The sequence below is a fragment of the Castanea sativa genome, chromosome 5 (genome assembly GCF_040712315.1).
Source record: "Castanea sativa cultivar Marrone di Chiusa Pesio chromosome 5, ASM4071231v1".
In the NCBI taxonomy this organism is placed as follows: Eukaryota; Viridiplantae; Streptophyta; class Magnoliopsida; order Fagales; family Fagaceae; genus Castanea; species Castanea sativa.
In genome coordinates this window covers 27,184,894-27,201,202 of record NC_134017.1, presented here as the reverse complement: position 1 = coordinate 27,201,202, position 16,309 = coordinate 27,184,894, and the positions used below count along the sequence as shown (strand labels likewise).

The following is a 16,309-nucleotide window of genomic DNA, read 5'->3' as shown; positions in this document are numbered from 1 at the left end:
ATTCCAGATCAGGTAACGAACACAATCCCCTGCCACAATGGCTAGCTCCTTTGCTTCGACTTACAATACCCAACTTATTTTGTTTATTTTGTTGGTACACATTTTTAAAGTTTCACTTTTTTTCACAGTACAACAGTGAGATATGCAGCTTATTTTGTTTATTTTTATTTTTAGGTTATTAGAAAACTGAGCAGCAGAGCACTAAAGAGGGCCTTAAGGTGGACACTTAGATTATTTGACAAAGCTATATAAAAAGTTTTGAGCAGTTATTGTACACAAATCAGTGAAGTTTGCAAAAAAGATATTGCTTTGTAAATAAGTCCCTGTATGCTTCTTAAATTATTATATTTGAGAAAACAATATGATACAACAATGTTATTCAAGCACAGACCTCATATGGAACTATCAAATTAAATGACCTTCTATTGCATTTACTATGATGATAAAGTAGAATCTGCCATACAAAGTAATAAAAAAATATTAATTTACAAGTTCACTATTTCATCTTTCTAAAAATTTGCTTAGAACAGTTTTTCTGACGGGAACTTCCTCATCATCATCATCATCATCATCTTTCTCTGACTTCAAATTTGTGTTTAGGGCACAACGGATGACCGAGTTCACCTGTTTTCTTAATGTAGCATTGTCAACGAATAAATCCGCCAGCATTATTCTCAACTCATCATCAGTTGTCCTTTTATTATTGCCATTTACACTTCGAGTTTCGTCCAATGCTGCAACAGCATTTTCCACATCTTGGGCAAGGAGCTGTGCCTGTTCCAAATTTATGAGCCATTTGAAATCAAGTCAGGATTCAAATACGCAGTTCGATAGAAGAAATAAGATGTAACATTAAAATAAATAATAAAGTATATTTTCAAATAACATTTGAAATCTGCACTCATTAAATTTGATTTTTTTTACATTAATAACCTCTCATTTCATTTTTTTTAAACATAATAAGTTCTCATTTTTTATCAGCCTGAAATGCACCCAAGTGCTTTAAATAAATACAAAGACAGTTAAAATATTAAGCAAGAACTGCATAGAATTTGCCATCATGGTGCTGTTCTGAAGTGTGAAAGTGATCACCCTTCTACTTGTCATGCCCACAGCATTCAAGTGCACGCAATAGACACAATTTGGGTTTTCTTTATAACAGAAAAAGAGGTAGATATATGAATAACACGTTGGGGTTTTCCCATTTCTAGGCTAGAGAGAAAAAAATTTGAAGGAACTGCGCATTGATAGAAGAACAAGCAGAGTTTAACTACTGTTTTATACCGAGATACTACCATCGTCTGAAAATTGTCATTAAATTCACTCAAAGACTACATCACATTTCAGATAAAGATGAAAATGGCTAGAAGGCATCAGCCATTTTAAGCCAAATTGCCAATGACAAGAAAAAACAAAACCTAGTTAGCAAAAATTGACAAACTACCCCTTTTTGTTTCACAAGCTAGTAATAATGATGTCAGTACACCAGCAAAACCAGTAAATTGTGTGTGGGGGTGGGTAGGTGCCTGGGTGGGAAAACCAGGACATTCTCAAAAAGAAACAAGTGAACATGTAAATCACTAGCCTGTTCCCTAATAACCATTAGCATATCAAAACCAAGACTGAACCAGACATAAATCTGCTGGACAGTTATCCCAGTTTATATGTATACATACAAGGACAACACCAGTTCTGAATGTGCTAGACTTACAGTACAGTTTCTTTAAATTTTTTTAAATAGTATAATAACCATACTCCCTCGCAGACTTAATTCCAAATGTAGAACTTGGTGGTATTTTACTACCGATAGAAGCAGATGAACTATAACTCTAGTCCAAACAGAACCTCCAGTTTCTACAGAATGCTGGACTGTCATAAAGGGTACCCATATACCCAGAACCTCCAGTTTCCACAGAATGCTGGACTATCGTAAAGGGGACCCGTATACCCAGATGCCAAATAATTTAGACAGAAATGTGTTTCTTTTTTTTATATAAATTAATAGTTACAATAGGGGAGAGGGGGATTTGAACGCTGGATCACCAGGAGGCATCAACCAATTAGAGCTACAAGGCTCTTGGCAATTTGGTCAGAAATTTATTATCACAGTGGACCTGAAGTCTGAATGTTGGCTAATTGATATAGCAAATAATCCAGACTCTTTTCATTAACAAATGGCATAAGTCGATTACCCTACAATAGCAAATTCACAACCAAGTGAATATTCTGTCCCCCCACCCCCCCAACCACCCCAAAAAAAAAAAAAAAAAAAACTTTAAAAAGAAAGTGAAGCTCCGAAACAAAGATATGTTAAAACAGATCTAAATTTATGGTGCTTGACTAGCCAGGTGAGCTGAGTCTTTTTGCAACATAGAAAATAAAACGTATTAAGGACGCAACAGCACATAAACGCTATGCAGCTCACCTTCATATTCCCACACATACATAGCCACCATAATACACATTTATACATGTTCACAAGTAAATTTGCGTAACACATAAACACATGATGTATAACTATGTTAGATGTAAAGACAATAACATATACACCCTTCATATTAAAATAATTTATTATATATTATCATGTGGTCCAAAATGATTTTTGTCAATAAAAATCATGCACCCTCACAGATGAGTGCAGAGACACAAATTAGAAGAAAAATATTATAGTAAAAATCAGAAATAGCAGCCCCCTTTGTGGGGTTAATATCTAGGTTTGATCCCTCCTATTTATGCTTAGCAAAACAAACACACACAAACAGAGAAACAGAATGAAAAAGTTTTGCACCCAAAATAATCTCTTAACACCAGTCTTCGAAATTTAGATTGCCAAGGACATTACAACAAACAAAAGAGAGCACTGACTCAAGGTTCGAAAGATACCTCTGCTAGTAGGAGACCAATTCTATTGTCAGATGTTGTCAACAGATCTATTGCATCAGATGGTAATGAAGTGTCCACAATTAATTTATCTTCCTCTTCAACAAGAAAATTAACACTACATTCTTGAAGCCTATCACGAAGAATTCCACATTCATGCAGCAACTTTGCATTAGCAGTACTAGCAAGCTCCATTCTTTGCCTTTCCTTGTGAAGAATTCTCTGAAAGATACACAGAAACAACAGCATGAAACACATGGGCTTTGCAAATGTTCTGAATTAGCAACAATTGAATGTCTAAACACAACCCAATCAGCAAGACAAAGTTATTAAACAGAAACAGTTACATCCTGATTGGGAATTAGTTTGAAATATTAGGCACTAGTGAGAGATCAAATATTTGAATATCCAAAGGAGTTTGTTGTCTGGTCTTTTTATATGGTGCTATTGGTGTAGTCTGTGTGGGCACCTATGTATGTGTAACCCAATCAATTGGTTGTCTCCTAATCTCAGAAAAGCAGAATTTCTATCCATTTGTTGTTTGATACATGACAAGTTTCTAAAACTAAAGAATTTGTTTAGTTGGTCATGATTTCTCTCCATTGGTTGTTTCTAAACCTAATAAAGCAATTGTTGCCAGTGAGCCCTAGCTCAACTGGCACCCCCTCCCCTTATAAGATCTAGATAGAGGTCAAGGTCGTGGGTTAAAGCCCGCCCCACTGGGCGTGTGTAACTAACTTATCAATGAATAAAACTTTAAATAAATAAATAAAATATAAAAAATATAAAAAATAAAAAAGTATGTACTTATCAACCAATCAATCAATCAATAATAATAATAAATACCATTAAAAATTTTATTTTTAAAAAATTGCTCATTTGGTTAGTCCGTATGGTTATGACCCTTCAATCAAATACTTCAACTAAATCTTACTTCACATTTCTTTACCAAAAGCCACAGCAGATACAACCACCAGGCAATAAACCCCTGAATATGTATTGTTTCATGTAGGGTTGTAAACATGCCAAACAGAACTAAGGTGTTCAAGCTAGTAAAAAAGAGCTTGAGAACTCAGGCTGGACTTGTGTAGAAGTTCAAGCTTGGTTTATTAATTTCCCGAAGGAACTTGAGAGCTTGTTCATGGGCTCTGTTAAATTGGTTAAAAATATTAACTTCATACAAATGCTTATAAAAACTTAGCAATTGTATTTATAAAACAAGACATATATAGAAGCGTTTTTTACCCAAAAAAAAATTAGTAACATATAGTAACCACTGAAAGTATTATCTTTCGTGTTCATAAACATATCAAGCCAAGAATAGCTTTGAACAAGCTTATTTTGTTAACCAATTGAGATTGAGCTTGGTTCAGTTAATTAATAAATGATCCCAAATTAACATCATAAAAAGTGAAACTTGGGCTGCTCACAAGCTGCTTAGTTCATTTATAGCCTAGTTTCATGGAAATATGGCCATAATTTGAGAATGGAGACCATAACTCCAGCCTTGCATTCTTTTTTAAATCTAAGAAGATTATTGGTTTAATTGCACATTTAGTTCTCAGACTTTACATCTTGCTTCATTTTAGATGATACTTTTAAATGATTCATTTTAGTCCTTACAATTTTTAAATCATTTCGAAAATGTCCTTGCTTTTGACTCAGTAACAGAAAATGCTAATGTGTAGTTAAAAATAATTTTTAAATGACATGGTGTTGACCTGAGTTAAATAGATGACATGGAGCCTACATGTATATCTAAATAAAGCAAAGGGAATGAAAAAGGTCAAATCAACAAAATAAGATCACATGCTACTCGCATAACTTAGGTGATTTGAGTTAGAGAGAGAGAGTAGTTGTGGAAGAAATGAAATCCCCAGCAACTCTATCGCTCTCTAACTCAATCTTGGCCTTGTGATGCTTCAATCTTGGCCTCCTCAAATCTTTGTTGGCACACTTTTAGTGTGCTGCTCAACAGCACCAGTGGCATAGCAGCCACTATCCTTTGCAGCAAAGTGGTAAATCCTATGGTGGTCCGACAATCGGGGTCTATCATCCAGTTGTGGATGTCCTTGCGACAAGCCTCAACTTGGTGTGAATAATCACAGATCCGATGTAGGCAAGTTGCAAGCTGGGTTGCTAGTGGCATTGTTGGCCAATGGTGGATCTGAAGCTAGTTTTGGTGTGAGTGCTAGGGTTTTGGCCTTGGGTCTCATTTGGGTTTGACAAAATTTGGACGGTTTATTGGTTTGGTTGTTCTTTGAGTGTTTGGATCTTTAATATAAGTTTCGAATGGGTTAATGATTTGGCCATGGGGGAAATTTTTGTGGAGATTCGGCCATGGGGGAAGTTTGCAGGTATTCCGCCAGTGTGTGGTGGTTGAAAGTTGTTTAGGACCACCAGCTCATCGCACTTGCTCCACAGACACTGGAAGGACCACCCCTCATGGAGGGCCCCTTCTTTGGGTCCTCATCAACATTGCTGTTGGTTGAGAGAGGTTTGTTAGGCTGTTTGGGCAGCAAGAAGTTAATTATTGAGAGATTGAAGTGGATGTGAATCAAAGGAAAAAAGGGAAAATTTTATTAAATTGCTATTATGTACCAATTGTTGGAAAACATAGTTTTGCATCTGACAAAAAATAAACAGCGGAAAATATTGGATCTACTTCATTCATGTGAGATAACATGGAATATCTAAATTTTAGAAACAAAGAATAGAAATGCGTACCTTAATGTGGTGAAATTTAAAACAAAGAAGAAGATTGAACTTGGGATGACCTTCAATCTTCACTCTAATTCCACGTATGCCCAAGATGTGTGGTCTCTCAATCAGTTCTGTATGCACTTTCTCTTCTTTCTCTTTTTGAAAACTTGTCTTCTTTTTCAAAAACTATTTTCTTTTGTTTCACTCATTCATACTAATAACTACCTTGGAAATTATTTATTTAATAACTCTTATTAAATAACTAACTAATTATCTAATTGGGAAGACCTTTTGGGCTAGTCCAATTAGGGCTTGGGATGAGACTAAAGGGACAAATAAAGCTCTAGCTCAAATGGGCTTCAGGCTTACCATTAAATATAATTGCACTCTCGGCTTTGTCAAAAGTTGATAGTTAAGCCCAAAGCCCATCGAAACTAGAGCTTTATTTGTCCCTTTAGTCCCATCCCAAACCACACACAATAGCCCAATTGATTGTCCCAAAAGGCCAACTCAATTATATAATCAATGAATTATTTAATAAGAATTATTAAATAAAATAACTGCCTAGGTAATTATTAGCACATAAGAGTGAAACAAAATAAAACAATTTTTAAAAGAACAGAAGTTTTTAGAAAAAGAGAGTGAATACAGATCCAACTGAAAAACCACACATCTTGAGCATATGTGGAATTGGGGTGAATATTGAAGGTCTTCCCAAGTTTAATCTTCTTCTTTGTCTTGAATTTCACTACAACAAGGTACGCCATTCTATTATGTTTCTAAAATTCAGGTATTCCATGTTATCTCACATGAATGAAGTAGGTCCATTAATTTCCGCGGCTTGATTTGTATGAGATGCAAAACTATGTTTTACAACAATTGCTTTGTACGAGATGCAAAACTATGTTTTCCAGTAGTGTGATCCTAGAATATTATAACAGTTAAGTTAAAAGGGAAAAATTTATAAGATTGCTATTATGCTATTAGATTAGCTATGCTCTGCGGTAATGAATGTTGGGTTGTTATGAAGCAACATATTCATAATTTAAGTGTAGATGTAATGAGAAAGTTAAGATGGGTGAGTATATACATAGAAAGATAAGATTTGAAATGAGAAAATCCTCTTATAAATAGGGGTGGCCCCATTCTAATGAAAAAAATAAAGGAAAGTCACTTGAGATGGTCTGGTCATGTTCAGAAGAGAGCGCATCAATAAGAAATTGTGAGTTGATTCAATTTGAGGAAATGAAAACAAGTATAGGAAGACAAAAAATTGCATTAGTAGTAGTAAAACAGGACATGTCAATTAAGAAGCAACAGATAATATGCCTATCAAAAGTAAAAGAAGCAACAGATAATATGCCTATCAAAAGTAAAAGAAGCAACAAATAATATGACTTCAAATAGAATAGAATGGAGAAAAAGAATGCAAGTGGCTGACCTTGACTAATTTGTTGGGGATCCATAGCCAATCCCAAAATTTGGTACTAAGGCTTTGTTGTTATCGTCAACACATTTCATTTAAGAATTAATTTTAAATAAAACAAAACATTTGCCACATCAACATTTTCGTTAACATGTTAACAGCAAAGAATTTTTTTTAAATGATTTTAAAAGTAAGGACTAAAATGAAACACTTAAAAGGACAAGTACGATTATGAAACAAGAGTCACAGTTTGAGGACCAACTGTGTAATTAAACCAAAAAAAATTCCTTTGTTGGTTATACATATAAAAACTAATAAACCTTTTTTGATAAGTAATTCACTATAAAAAGACAAACTCATAAGGGGGCAATTCTAGTGCATGGGGAAATACACCAACTGCTAATTATCAATAAGAATCAGGAAATATTAAAATGAAAATGTTACTTCAAGACATGTGATAGAAACAAAAACTTCATTTTATAATAACGTAAGTACATAAACAAAAAGGATGTTACCTCTACTTCTAATTTCTCTTTCATTACACGGCTGAGATCCTGCTTCAATTCTAACTGGGAATTTCGAAGAGATTTGACTTCTTTAATAAGCAGTTTTACATCTGCCTTTGATTTCACCTCAAACTCTTCATGATGTTTCTGCAAGTTCTCAATCTGTTCTCTAGCATCATCTAACTCCTGCAGCAACATTTTGTTTTCCTGAATGACTGCAGTTTTTGTTGACTCTGCACGTACCTTTTCATCCTGCAACATTGTTCCACATTATTAACTGAAGCCCCTCAAAAATAAAATTGACAAGGAGATCCAATTAAATGATAATGGTAGGAAATACCATACCTGTTCAGTTTTCAATTTTAGTTCCAGCTCCAAACACTTACTCCGAAGCTCCTCCACATCCCACTGCATTTGAGTAAATCTTTCCCTTTCGGTTAAAACCGCCTGCTGCATGTTATCTATACAATTCTGTCTAGTAGTTTCAAGTTCCACTTCCAAATCTTTGACCTATAAAAGAAGATCCCCATAAATTAATCTTGAAGTATGTTTAGTCATAATTAGATTTACATTCACTCTTTTTTAATTAAAATCAACAAAGTTCTAATGTAACTGTGATAAAGAGAACTTCCCACAAAATCAAGGTCAATACCAAGAAAAAGTAATTGCATTGACAACAATAACAACAACAAAGCCTTAGTCCCAAATCTTTTGGGGACGGCTATGGATACTCGATAGAGTAATTAGTCGGCCACATGTATTCTCTTCTTTCATTCTATTCTATTTGAAGTCATTCTATTCTATTTGAAGTCATTCTTTATGTTACTTCCCAAATTGACAAGTCATTTTTTTATAACTTCTACTGATATTATTTTTGGCCTTCCTATACTTTTTTTTTATTCCCTCAACTAGGATCAACTCACTCTTTTTTACCGGTTTATTAACCTCTCTTCTCTAAACATGACCATACCATCTAAAGTGGCCCTTCCTCATCTTTTCATCTATAGGGACTACCCCTATATTTAAGCAAATTTTCTTGTTTTGAATCTCATCTTTCCGTGTATTCCCGATTATCAATTTTAACTTTCTCATTTCAACAACTCACTTTATGGATATGTTACTTCTTAATAGTAACATTCGGTACCATAAAAGCATAGTTGGTCATATTACATTGAACAAACCAAAATTCTGAAAATGCATTACTAATCCCATGCCTAGTAACCTTTTCCCCTTCGAGTGTTCCTTTGTATACTCGCCATGTTCTTGGGTTGTGCCCCTTTAGTGCTTTTTCAATGGATTTTTTACTAAAAAAAATAAAATAAAAGGAACCTAATTCCACATCTACTCATAATGACTAGGACGTGTAAAAATAAAATCTGCAATGAAGAAAGGTCCATTTAGTGAAAAAGACTCATTTAAAATAATTGCCTGATGTCATGTCCAATAACCTGCAATAATATTAGTTCAGCCCGTCCACATTTTGTAATTCTGTAAACACAAAATATATTTTAAGGATAAAAAAAGCCACATCCACAGTTTATCTCAGATAGGTCCATCAGGTGAGGCTTCACCTAGTCCTTCTAGTAAGGTACAGGATAAAACTAAAAGAATGGATCAACAACCACAATGCTCATTTCACATGATCAAACAAATTTTAATCTAGCTCATGTTTCCATACACATCTAACCATATGATGTCTCTCAAGTCTCAATGTGGCTATCAAAAACAGATTAAGACAGCATATATGAAGGACATTCTTTGTTTGCCACTTTTTTTCTTTTTTTTTTGATAAATAAGAAAGATGTATAATTTTTTTGTTTGCCACGTTCAAGACCAACATAAGCATTCAGAAGTTAGAAATTGATTCGTTTTAGGACTTGCAAGGATCTAAATTTACCAACATCAATAGAAAAACAGAGTACTAGGTAGAAAAAAACTTCCATCTAAATTCAAATTCTTCCAAAAAAATGAAGAGACAAGTAACATATGCTCAAACAAAATACTTGTATGGCACAACTAGATCATAATAAAACAGTGCTATTTTCATGCTTCTTACCAAAATAGAAATAATGGTCATACCTAGTACACAAAGCTCCCACTTTTGCGGGCTTTGGGGGAAGTGATTGGTAGGCAGCCGTACCCCCCCCCCCCCACCCCCTTTTTTTTTTTGAAGAGGAAATAAAGTTTATATTATACCAATTTTAACGTTGAGAAACACCCTGAAGCTATTGGATAGCCCGATGCTGATTATTTGAACTAGAAAGGGGCAAAAAACTGGGAAATGGACATTGAAGAAACAGAATCAAATTTTTTAGATAGGTAAAAAAAGTGTATAACTGTTATAATATATACCTTCGTTGTGAGGAATTGTCTAACAGTAGCTTCTTGATTCAATCTTGCTATTAGATCCTCCAAGTCTGTTTTTGCTGTGGCTAGCCTCCGCTGCATGGTAAAAAGTACCCTGTTCAATTTAAGTCGTTGATCAGATGGAAGAGCAACCAGTGAATCCCTCGGAAGCTGTATATTTGGATTCTCAAAAGAATCTGTGTTTCTCAAAGCTTCAGAACCTTCAGAATGATCAAGGGTGAAATCACCAAATAAATTGGCTGCCCCTATATTTGATATTTCACTAACTCTTAAAGAACTCAAGTCACTTCCAACACTCTCTGCTGAGAGTCTTCGAACATGGCCATCCAGCTTGTAATCCCCTAGTGCAGGAAAAAACTCAGTTCCGTCCATGCGGAGAGGTTTAGCATTAGAAATATTCTCAATTACTTCATCCCTGCCTAAAATGTTACCCTCATTCCCTGCATGCATTCTACGAATGGAAAATCTTTGCCGACTCCCCTGAATGAACTTTCTGTTAAACATGCCATATCTGGCAGTCATTTCAGTTGGATCAATTAAGTATTGTTCAGATATTGAATTCTCCATGCCAAGATCAGCAGAATTATCATTTCCATGCCTTGGCGATCCAACCTCAGATATCTCATAAGGAGTATCATGACCAAGATCTGATGCAATGAATGAACTATCCGCAAACAGAGAAACATCTGAGTTGGCACGGTACAGAGATGATGGAAACATGTCACTAGTGGAAGAATTATTCGGAATTTCCTGATTCTCATCATTGAAAGCTGAAAAAAAAATACAAGAATACAAATGAGTTTTGATGGATCACGGAGTATTATCTAATAAGTTATTCTACTTTCAATATCACCATAGCTTCATTTCAAGAATTAGAAAACTAATATAATGTTGATTCCAAGATGCATTGAGGAAACACCTACAAGACCTCGCCGCAGCTTCTAGCTCAAGAAAGGTTGCCACTGGAGCACTTCTTGATAAATCAATGTCTGACAATAGTTTTTCCATCCAATCCTCCAAAGAACACCTTCGCTGCAACAAGCTAACCAATTTGAGAATATTATTACTGTTATTTCAAAGAGAAATATGCTTGATGTTTAAATTTATATAGGTACATATTAAAAAATTAAATTTCATAGTTGTAGGTACACACAATGATGCAGTCTAATATTCTACAAGTGGACCGTTGCCCTCAAATTGCAGAGTAATAATTGAATACATAAACCAAATATTTAGACATGATAAGTGGAAGAAAAAACCTAGAATTTGCAAAGCCAAATCAAAATAGGCCATGCATTATCCATTTCACAAGCTGCTTGTCCAAAATTTATATAAAAATAATAAATAAATAAAAATTTAAATCCCTTCAGGTATATTTCTACAATTTTCATGCTTTTTTTTAATTTAAAAACAGTCTTTCAGAAGCTTCATGGAGTAACGTGTTCAAATCCTAAACACACAAGCGAAACAAAAATAAGATTTACCCAATAAAAGAAAGTTTTAAGATCATCAAGTTCATCAAAGCCTACTCTCTAACGGCAGAAATTATCATACAATACAGGAACTAACAGCAACAAGAGTAATGGCTATGACCATCAGACCAAGCCATTTTCCTGTGAAATGTAACCTCTGGATAATCCTCAGTTATGCGTTGAAAAGTCACAACCAAGCAACTTTCAGCATAGAAGTTTCAGTTTTCCAAAGGTCAGCATGTGCAACAGGTGTTCTAATAAAACAAGGAAATATACTATAAAGTTCAACAAACAGCAATATAGCAACACTGTGAGATGTACTCAGACAATTTGAGTCGCACAATTCTCAAACTACTATCATGTAGACCAAGAAATTCTATGTTCAAAATTTCTTTTCTTTTTTTTTATTTAAGTAACAATATTTCATTGAAACTAAGAAGAAAATGAAAAAGACCCCCAAGTACACAGGAAGTGCTTTAAGGAGAGCCCATTAAATTTACATAAATCTAGAAATTCCTTTAAGGAAGAAAAGGAATGGCCACTAAAGGCAGCAAACCAATCAAACACGGTATGTAAAAGATGAAATTTTAGCTCCAATATGAACGCTCAACCCCATCAAAAGTACAGAGGTTCTCTCCCTCAAAATGGTCCACAGAAACAGAACACAATTCGGCATGGCCCCCAATACATCAACAGCATAATGTCTTCCCAAGCCCCCCACTCCGACAACTCCAACAACTCCGCAACCCTTCCCAGCACGGCCTATTGCACGCCAAAAAGCAACACCATTGACCATACGTCACACACGATCACAATGAAGTAACAGGTGGTCAGTTGTCTCCCCACTAAGTTTGCACATACAGCACCAATCAAAAATGCTTATAGTCCGCTTCTAAAGATTCTGCATAGTTAAGATATTTCCCCAAGCTGCTGTCCTTGATAAAAAAAGGCTACCTTAGAACTTAGAAGCAATCTATAACTTCCAAATGCTTTTCAATGGAAAGTAAGGGGAAGCCCCATGCTAAGAACCTAATAATAATACTTTATCAAAAAATACCACTCTTAGCAGGGATCTACAAATAATAATCTTCCAGTTTAATAAGGATTTTAGTAGTAGTTCTGCTTTTGCAAAAGTTTAAACCAATGTTGACATTTAGACCTTTTTATAGTTTCAGGTCGATAATATCAGATTGTTAATTCCATAAACATTGATGAACTTCGGCAAAAATACTCAACTCCTAGAAAAATTAAATTTTATTTCCAGGTTTAAAGCATGTCAGGACAACAGACAACTATAGGAGAACTCAAAACTTCCACTTCTGACAATCAAGCATTCTACTTAAGAAGAGATAATGAGAACCTGTTCCAAATACAAATAATTTATAGCTAACATAATGTGTCTCAGAGGGTAGGTATATGTAATCCACAATTATTTTGAGTTCTATAAAATCATTAAAATATACACACACACACACACACACATATATATATATATAGAGAGAGAGAGAGAGAGAGAATAACCACAGATAGCACGTAACCTACCTCTTCCAACAGAGTTCGGCTCTTCTTTCTAAATATCCTCCTTGGAGGAGCTGGGGGCACATTTTTCATTGGAAATACCTTTTTGACCTACAAAAAAGCCAGTAAAAGAATGAAAATACTCTCCAAACACAATATTGAAATGATATGATGCTTTCAGTATAGAAGAGAAGAACAAAGGTTAGAACATTTATGGATTTTTCTTTTATTTTTGGGAAATAAACAAAAATGCATATAATAGTGTAGGAAAGTAAATAGTGCACTATTTAGGGTAATACATAAAAAGAAAGATAATAAAAATAAATAAAAAGTCACTTTCTCTTTTCTTTATAAGTAAAAATAATAATTTTATTCAAAAGAGAAGATAGGTCAAATACAAACTACTCCTGAAGAATTACAAAATAATAAATTCCACTTACTTCAGAAAAAAGTTCTAAAAAATCGTTAAATCTTCGTAATATCCCTCGTGTAGTGGTGATCCCTTCCGGCGATTGTATACCAACTTGAACCCTGTAAAACTGTTATCCATGAATGTTAAAATAGAAAATAACTAGAGCTGGGTACAATTAAACCAAAATTTACATAGAGCCAAATAAAGTACATTACTACAAAAAGTTGCAGAAACTTCGCTAAAGTACTCTAACTACTCACATTTTAACATTCGCAAATGAAAATCCCCATTGCTTCAATGAATTCGACAACTCAATTATCAATAAACAGAGAAACAAACTAGCTCCACAATCATTTAAAATGCCAAATTGTACCTCACGAAATTTTTGTTATATAGAAGACAAAGGAGTGGAAGAAAAATGCATAATCTAGAATATTACAGCAATGTAAACCCAACAAGCACAATTTAAAATTTAAAAAAAAAATGGATAAAACAAGACAGCTTTTATCCAACTCTCTATTACAACAACAAAGCTTTAGGGGAACTTTGAAATCGGCTAAAGGTTGGCCACATGTATTCTTCTACTCCATTCTATCCTATCCAAAATCATAGTCTTTGTTACCTTCTAAATTAACATGTCCTCACTGGTGCATTAACCTGTTACTTATGAAACAAACTTTCATTTGATTTACATGGACATATTATGGACAAAGAAAATGGAAATAGGCAAGATACGGCCACAAAAGTTTCTTGACATTCAAACAAGAATGATAATTTCTAGTTATTCTGAATTGAAACAATAGAACAAATAAAGACTAAGGTAAAACACTCAAAAACACAACTGTAATGTCACATGAGTAGTCAGTTGTGTATTATACCGGTGTAAGAATGACAGAACTGTCCAGGAACAAAAAAACAAATGAAAAAGAAACTGCCAGTAAGAGAGATGCAGATATATAAACATAAAGGTCATACTGAAAAGTAGCAGAGTGTTTTAAAAATTAGATTAAAAAAATTAAAAAATATATATATACCACCACAGGATCTGAACCTCTTGATTTGGAAAGGAAAACCCAAGAAGGAATTGTGACGCAGAAACTCCAACCAGAATGAAAATCAAGTGGCCAAACAGTGTCACGTCCATCCTACATTCAAAACGTAGGAAATATTATCACAAATGGAAAGATTTATAACAACCTGAATTCCAAGCTCTGGAATATGTGCCTGTACAGCATTAAATCATTGACCACTGAGAAAAGCAAAAAACCTCTAAGCCGGCTGATCTAACATCAGCCACCAAATATCAAAAGAATACATAGAAGAAAAATTAAAATCACAAAAATGGCATCACACAATATATAACATCTCGAGATCATTAACCTTATTTAGAGTTTATACATAAAAGTAACAAAATTATATTAGAAAGGAAGGGAAAGCTATACATACAAGCATCATATATAGAACACCTCTAAAGAATTACACGCTAAAACTCAAAATTCAAATACTAATCAATAAAGAGACCTTTCCAGCTGAAGTAAACATGAAGCAATTTCTATTCCATTCCTTTCCACCCCTCCGCACATTCCCCAAATGGGTCCTAAGTGCTAATTCTCTAGCAATCAAGCATGAATTCACAGGTTATCAACCATCTCGCCGCTACACGTATTTTACTAATGATGTCTCTAACAGCTATCAATTAGACAATTCAATCATTTTGTATACAAAAACCGTAAAACGAAAAACCATGCAAATTATTCACGGTGGCAATCATGGAAACTGTTTTTTTAGACACATAAACCAAATAAATTAGGCCACTTCAAAGCAAGAACAATCTTCCAAAAAAACAATAATAATAATAATAATAATAACATCAAAATCAATAAAAACCCCACAAACTAAAATTTTTTTTTTTTTAAATCTGATATCATGAAAATCAGTCACATAAATCAAATTCAATCGTAACAACAGCTCCACCAATTCAAAAACAAAACTATTTACTAACAAATTGACAAAACCCATTATTTAAAATTCAACACCACCACCAAAAAGAGATTAAAAAGTGGATCAAAGAAGAAAAGAGAGAGTACCCATTTGCGAGGAGGAGGACTCCAGTCCATTCCCAAAGGGAGCGGCGACGTGCCGTCGTGGCGGTGCCGGGGAGGGCTGCGCGTGCGCACCACGCGCTGCTTGTTGATATCATTGTTGTCGTTACCGGAATTGCCCTTGTGGTTGCCAACGGAATCGTCGTCGGGGTAAGGGGTAGCAGCGGAATTTGAGAAGGGTTCGAGGATGGGATCGGAGAAATTGAGGTTGTAGTCCAACAGAGAGAGGTCGTGTGCGTACAGATTCATTCTCTTCGTGTTTTGTTTCTTTTTCTTTTTCTTTTTCTTTTTTGTGTCTATCTGAGTTTTTATGATTTGGTTTAAACCAAAGTTTAATAGTATAACACTATAACAAGGCAAAAGAGAGAATCAAAGATGAATGAGAATGATTCTCTGTTTTTGTTTTTGTTTTATTTTTGTATTAAAAAAACCTTTTTTTTTCTTTTTTTTTTTTGGGATCCAATCGTCTATATATCTTTCTTTTAACGCCAATTTGATTTGTAACTCTCAAGTCTCAACTACTTGTCTTTGTACTACTGTTTCAACTTTCAAGTTTCACCCCCAATTTTATTCTCTTTTTTTTATATCTTTTTTATAATTATAGTTTCAACTCATTATGTTACAAAACTCTTGATTTACTTACTTATTGGCTAATGCCATGCTTATACCTCCAAAACAAAAATATTCAAAATTTGCCTTTTCAATTCATTTTACAATAAGTCCTCGCTTGATTCAACTTTTAAATGAGGATGTAAAGTAATCGGATGAAATTGGATTTTGAGTGTCTCATCTCCTTTGTGTGAAGAGGAAAACCAACGCTAGACAAGATTAGGGCGGGTTGGAGACGTTTTACTAGCCTTAACGAGAGTGATGAAATAAAAATGAAACATGAAGTAAAAGTGTGCTCACAAGAGTATGTAATA

General features: G+C 34.3%; 1 protein-coding gene across 2 annotated transcripts; it reads right to left on the bottom strand.

Moving 5' to 3' along the window:
* Window positions 1-397: 397 nt before the first annotated feature.
* LOC142636493 (PX domain-containing protein EREX) lies at window positions 398-15,789 on the bottom strand. Of its 2 annotated transcripts, none has more exons than XM_075810738.1 (10): window positions 15,372-15,789; window positions 14,319-14,429; window positions 13,313-13,411; window positions 12,897-12,983; window positions 10,806-10,914; window positions 9,868-10,652; window positions 7,861-8,025; window positions 7,525-7,767; window positions 2,884-3,102; window positions 398-774 (listed from the first exon to the last, which is right to left on the bottom strand). In XM_075810738.1, the coding sequence occupies exons 1-10, from the start codon at window positions 15,633-15,635 to the stop codon at window positions 502-504; spliced, it is 2,355 nt and encodes a 784-aa protein (XP_075666853.1). In that variant the 5' UTR covers window positions 15,636-15,789; the 3' UTR covers window positions 398-501. The 2 variants fall into 2 exon arrangements, with proteins under 2 accessions (XP_075666853.1, XP_075666854.1); XM_075810739.1 differs by having other exon boundaries at window positions 13,313-13,403; window positions 15,372-15,627.
* Between the last annotated feature and the right edge of the window lie 520 nt (window positions 15,790-16,309).

What these genes read in the sequence shown, in the direction of transcription:
- LOC142636493 (XM_075810738.1), bottom strand. Translation starts at nt 15,635, where the DNA reads ATGAATCTGTACGCACACGACCTCTCTCTGTTGGACTACAACCTCAAT. An exon ending in GAGGTTCAGATCCTGTGGTG is followed by an intron (nt 13,412 to 14,318) that starts GTATATATATAT and finishes CATGGATAACAG; the next exon opens with TTTTACAGGGTTCAAGTTGG. An exon ending in TTTTAGAACTTTTTTCTGAA is followed by an intron (nt 12,984 to 13,312) that starts GTAAGTGGAATT and finishes GCTTTTTTGTAG; the next exon opens with GTCAAAAAGGTATTTCCAAT.